The 5,945-nt window shown below is 38.8% G+C and overlaps 1 protein-coding gene across 1 annotated transcript; it reads left to right on the forward strand.

Annotated features, from left to right (window-relative positions):
• The first annotated feature begins 2,869 nt into the window (after positions 1 to 2,869).
• On the forward strand, positions 2,870 to 5,304 carry LOC147306259 (uncharacterized). Its single transcript, XM_086275621.1, has 2 exons — positions 2,870 to 3,277; positions 4,166 to 5,304. Exons 1-2 carry the CDS (start codon positions 3,018 to 3,020, stop codon positions 4,434 to 4,436), a joined length of 531 nt encoding a protein of 176 aa, XP_086131747.1. The 5' UTR covers positions 2,870 to 3,017; the 3' UTR covers positions 4,437 to 5,304.
• Positions 5,305 to 5,945: the final 641 nt, after the last annotated feature.

Genomic DNA, 5,945 nt, shown 5'->3' on the forward strand with positions numbered 1-5,945 from the left:
GGCGAGTTTCCCATTCAAATGCATGTAACAGTGAGAAACGCATTGTCTTGGCGACAGAAAGCGTTTTCGTACAACTTCATATAAATCGCTGTAACTTTTGATAGAAGACTCAGAAACACATGATCATGGCTTTATCTTATAGAACTCAATATCCCCGTGCTGGGAAAACAGGTTTTGCAGCCGTTTGAGCTAAGATTTTAAAATTATTCACATAATGAAAACCTATACTTTGTCTCGGGCGAGTTTCCCATTCAAATGCATGTAACAGTGAGAAACACATTGTCTTAGCGAAATAAAGCGTTTTTGCACAACTTTATATAAATCGGTGCAACTTTTGATAGAAGACTCAGACACAAATGTCTATGGCTTCATCTTAAAGAATTCAATATCCTCGTGCTGGGCAAACAGGTTTTGCAGCCGTTTGAGCTAAGATTTTAAAATTATTCACATAATGAAAACCTGTACTTTGTCTCGGGCGAGTTTCCCTTTCAAATGCATGTAACAGTGAGAAACACATTGTCTTGGCGAAATAAAGCGTTTTTGCACAACTTTATATAAATCGGTGCAACTTTTGATAGACGACTCAGAAACACATGTCTATGGCTTCATCTTAAAGAATTCAATATCCTCGTGCTGGGCAAACAGGTTTTGCAGCCGTTTGAGCTAAGATTTTAAAATTATTCACATAATGAAAACCTATACTTTGTTTCAGGCGAGTTTCCCATTCAAATGCATGTAACAGTGAGAAACACATTGTCTTGGCGAAATAAAGCGTTTTTGCACAACTTTATATAAATCGGTGCAACTTTTGATAGAAGACTCAGACACAAATGTCTATGGCTTCATCTTAAAGAATTCAATATCCTCGTGCTGGGCAAACAGGTTTTGCAGCCGTTTGAGCTAAGATTTTAAAATTATTCACATAATGAAAACCTGTACTTTGTCTCGGGCGAGTTTCCCTTTCAAATGCATGTAACAGTGAGAAACACACTGTCTTGGCGAAATAAAGCGTTTTTGAACAACTTCATATAAATCGCTGTAACTTTTGATAGAAGACTCAGAAACACATGTTTATGGCTTTATCTTATAGAACTCAATATCCCCGTGCTGGGCAAACAGGTTTTGCAGCCGTTTGAGCTAAGATTTTAAAATTATTCACATAATGAAAACCTGTACTTTGTCTCGGGCGAGTTTCCCATTCAAATGCATGTAACAGTGAGAAACACATTGTCTTGGCGAAATAAAGCGTTTTTGCACAACTTTATATAAATCGGTGCAACTTTTGATAGACGACTCAGAAACACATGTCTATGGCTTCATCTTAAAGAATTCAATATCCTCGTGCTGGGCAAACAGGTTTTGCAGCCGTTTGAGCTAAGATTTTAAAATTATTCACATAATGAAAACCTATACTTTGTTTCAGGCGAGTTTCCCATTCAAATGCATGTAACAGTGAGAAACACACCGTCTTGGCGAAAGAAAGCATTTTCGTACAACTTCATATAAATCGGTGCAACTTTTGATAGACGACTCAGAAACACATGTCTATGGCTTCATCTTAAAGAATTCAATATCCTCGTGCTGGGCAAACAGGTTTTGCAGCCGTTTGAGCTAAGATTTTAAAATTATTCACATAATGAAAACCTATACTTTGTCTCGGGCGAGTTTCCCATTCAAATGCATGTAACAGTGAGAAACACATTGTCTTAGCGAAATAAAGCGTTTTTGCACAACTTTATATAAATCGGTGCAACTTTTGATAGAAGACTCAGACACAAATGTCTATGGCTTCATCTTAAAGAATTCAATATCCTCGTGCTGGGCAAACAGGTTTTGCAGCCGTTTGAGCTAAGATTTTAAAATTATTCACATAATGAAAACCTGTACTTTGTCTCGGGCGAGTTTCCCTTTCAAATGCATGTAACAGTGAGAAACACATTGTCTTGGCGAAATAAAGCGTTTTTGCACAACTTTATATAAATCGGTGCAACTTTTGATAGACGACTCAGAAACACATGTCTATGGCTTCATCTTAAAGAATTCAATATCCTCGTGCTGGGCAAACAGGTTTTGCAGCCGTTTGAGCTAAGATTTTAAAATTATTCACATAATGAAAACCTATACTTTGTTTCAGGCGAGTTTCCCATTCAAATGCATGTAACAGTGAGAAACACATTGTCTTGGCGAAATAAAGCGTTTTTGCACAACTTTATATAAATCGGTGCAACTTTTGATAGAAGACTCAGACACAAATGTCTATGGCTTCATCTTAAAGAATTCAATATCCTCGTGCTGGGCAAACAGGTTTTGCAGCCGTTTGAGCTAAGATTTTAAAATTATTCACATAATGAAAACCTGTACTTTGTCTCGGGCGAGTTTCCCTTTCAAATGCATGTAACAGTGAGAAACACACTGTCTTGGCGAAATAAAGCGTTTTTGAACAACTTCATATAAATCGCTGTAACTTTTGATAGAAGACTCAGAAACACATGTTTATGGCTTTATCTTATAGAACTCAATATCCCCGTGCTGGGCAAACAGGTTTTGCAGCCGTTTGAGCTAAGATTTTAAAATTATTCACATAATGAAAACCTGTACTTTGTCTCGGGCGAGTTTCCCATTCAAATGCATGTAACAGTGAGAAACACATTGTCTTGGCGAAATAAAGCGTTTTTGCACAACTTTATATAAATCGGTGCAACTTTTGATAGACGACTCAGAAACACATGTCTATGGCTTCATCTTAAAGAATTCAATATCCTCGTGCTGGGCAAACAGGTTTTGCAGCCGTTTGAGCTAACGGTGTGTTCACACCGAACGCGATGGACGCGAATAAAACGCCCCAAACGCCCCTAATTTGACGCGTGTACATTCGCGTCTCAACGCGTGTCCAAGAAAAATCCATCGCGCGTGAACCGGAAATGTGGGAGGAATGTGGGAGGGAGTTGTGCCAGACCGGTATCTTTGCAAGATGGCAGCTATCGAGCTAGCGCTTGAAGAGAGAGTCTCCCTTCTCTATGTACTGTGGAGAGCAGAGCAGCAGCGTAAAAGACGTCCTCGCCGTACCTGGGTCCATCAGGTCCTCCAGAGGCATGAGCAGTTTGGTGAGTTTCACCACTTGCTCCAGGAGCTGCGCCTGGGTGACGGCCGATTCCAGCGCTATCACCGTCGGCCAGTTTGAGGACCTGCTTTCCCTCGTCGGTCCCAGCATTGCCCGCCTAGACACCAACTACAGACGCTCAATCCCACCTGCAGAGCGCCTGTCCGTCTGCCTGAGGTTAGTAAAACTATTTAATACGGTAGTCCTTTATTGATATCTGTGCTAATATGCTAATCCATCCAGTTATACACTGCTAACATGGATGTGCTATGCTAACAGTGAATGCTGTCGGTGTTTACTGAAAGCAAACTGTGGTACAGAGACGACTCTTTATAATATTTCTAGTGATACTCAGAAGGTCTCATCAAGTCCCGATTTAATTCGATTTATGCTGTTATCAGTGTTTGCATGATAGCATGGCTGTGGTGTCACATCAATGTATGCGCTCGGTGTTTGCTGATATCAAACTGTAGCATTAGGACCACTGAGTTAACCTTTGTAGTGATACTCACTCCTTTTTATTTAGACCTGGTTTAATTCTGGGATAGTTGAATATTTGTATATAATCCCTGCAGCTGTCAGACTCTATAGCAGGGGTCACAGCCTTTATTAAAACAGAGTTAGATAAAACTGTGAACAGTTTGGTTCATCTCTAGTTACATGGTTCTATCTTGATAAGCTGTCTTATCACAGATTAATTTTTCAAAAATATTAATGATTTAAGCAAGGAAAGGGCTACATGTCAACACACAACTCTTTATTTCTATTAATGTCTCACTTCATTCCTACCTGATTGACATGTTTAGGAATTGTGAGTGATTGGCTCACTGTAGTGGCAAAAGTTGCTACCAATCAAATTATGATATGTTAAAGTTAAAACAAAACACAACTGTTTTAGATATTATCTAATATACATTTTGTAATTATCCTTATAATTACAAAATGTTTTATGTAAGATTTAAGTTTTGTGATTTAAATCTGACATCACAAAAGTATTTTGGAATTTGAATAATGTATTTTGTAACTGCAGTACACATAATACTGATTTTGAACAATTTTGTCCAGGTTCCTTGTCACCGGGGACTCCTTCAGGACCATCGCGTTCAGTTTCAGAGTCGGTGTGTCCACGGTGAGCCAGATCACCCCCAAGGCAGCGACGTCCATCTGGGACTGTCTAGTGGACGACTTCATGGCTGTGCCTTCACCTGGAGACTGGCGGTCCATCACAGAGGGATTCCAGGAGCGCTGGAACTTTCCTCTGTGCTGTGCAGCTCTGGATGGGAAGCACATCCAGACAAAGGCACCCCATATATCATATAGGAGACACACACATTGATATACACTAAATATTCATTTCATTTCTTTTTTGTGGTGCCCAAATTGATGCACCTGCTTGATTTTGTTTAAACAATTATTGCACACTTTCTGTAAATCCAGTAAACTTCTTTTCACTTCTCAAATATCACTGTGTGTGTCTCCTGTATGATATTTAACTGACATTTTTTATTGTAACAACCAACGATTTATACAGGAAAATAATGTCTATTAACAAGGTTGCCCAAACTTCTGCATCCCACTGTATCAGTATATTTTGTCATTAGTATAATATGAAATAAATTCTACATGTGTCAAGTCGTGTGCCAACATTTGCTGTGTAGTAGAACTGAGACATTAGTCATTATAAACATTTATTTGAAATAATATTAAAAGTCTCAAACAGAAAAACATTAAACATAAATATATAAAATATAAGTATTTACAGAGAGACAGGAATAAAAAGGACCAGCTGCTCTCCAGAGCAGGAACAAGGCTGAGGAGGAAATGCTCCATTGGAGACTGGTGTGGCCTCTTCAGGGACTCCAGGATGGCCAGCTCCACCGCCGATGGACCGTCCTGGGACCCGTCCCTCATCTGCCTCGGAGCCGTCCTCCTCTGTGGGCCTGTAAAACAGCACAAAACACAAAGAAATGAGAAGGCTGCTACTAGATTTTAATTTCAACATTGAAAAAAAAAAAAACAATAACAGGATATAATCAGATTGGTTGTAGATATTTAGTAAAGGTGATCACAAGGGAATCCCACCGACTAAAAAGGTATCAGTGCTTGCTGTACATATCTGTGGGTGCAGCAGCAGGAGCTCAGGGACTGGGGATGCTCTGCTGCAGAATCAGTTGGTTCTATCAATACAGTATTAAATGTTAACAGGTTCGATATAATAATCAAATTCAAATTCAAATTTTATTTGTCACGTACACAGTCATACACAGTACGATATGTAGTGAAATGCTTGGACAACTGCTCGTGACCTAAAGAAAACAAAAAAGGAAAAGGCTATGAATAAGATAGGAAATAAATATGAAAAATTAAAAAGGGTAAATTTAACTAGGAAGGAATAAAATATAAATTAAGGTTAAAAATGAAATAACTGTACAACACAAATTAGAATGAAGGGTAAATTTAACTGGGAGAATAAGATAAAATATATAAATTAAAGTTGAAAATAAAATAACTGTACAACAAAATACACAATACACAATATAGAACTATATAAGAATGTATGAAGAAATATAAATAAATATATACACAATAACAGCAGCTGTACAAGTATTAACCGGAAATGAAGAATATAGTGACCAGTGTTGTGCAAAAAAACAATGTCCAGAAAGTCCAGTGTGTGTGTAAGAACCATATGTGTGGGTCAGTACTGTGTGGTGGTGTGATTGAGAGACCGTATCGCCTGCGGGAAGAAGCTCCTCCTCAGTCTCTCTGTGTTGGTCTTCAGGGAGCGGAATCGCTTTCCTGACCTCAACAGAGAGAACAGTCTGTTGTTGGGATGGCTGAGGTC

The sequence above is a fragment of the Aulonocara sp. 'chitande type north' Nkhata Bay genome, linkage group LG19 (genome assembly GCF_057382095.1).
Source record: "Aulonocara sp. 'chitande type north' Nkhata Bay isolate Kocher_YH1m ecotype deep benthic linkage group LG19, A_spYH_male_GT1.1, whole genome shotgun sequence".
NCBI lineage: Eukaryota > Metazoa > Chordata > Actinopteri > Cichliformes > Cichlidae > Aulonocara > Aulonocara sp. 'chitande type north' Nkhata Bay.

Excerpts from the sequence above, each read along its gene's own strand:
- LOC147306259 (XM_086275621.1), top strand. The coding sequence starts at position 3,018 with ATGTACTGTGGAGAGCAGAGCAGCAGCGTAAAAGACGTCCTCGCCGTA. Across the intron at positions 3,278-4,165 it reads CGCCTGTCCGTCTGCCTGAG|GTTCCTTGTCACCGGGGACT; the intron begins GTTAGTAAAACT and ends AATTTTGTCCAG.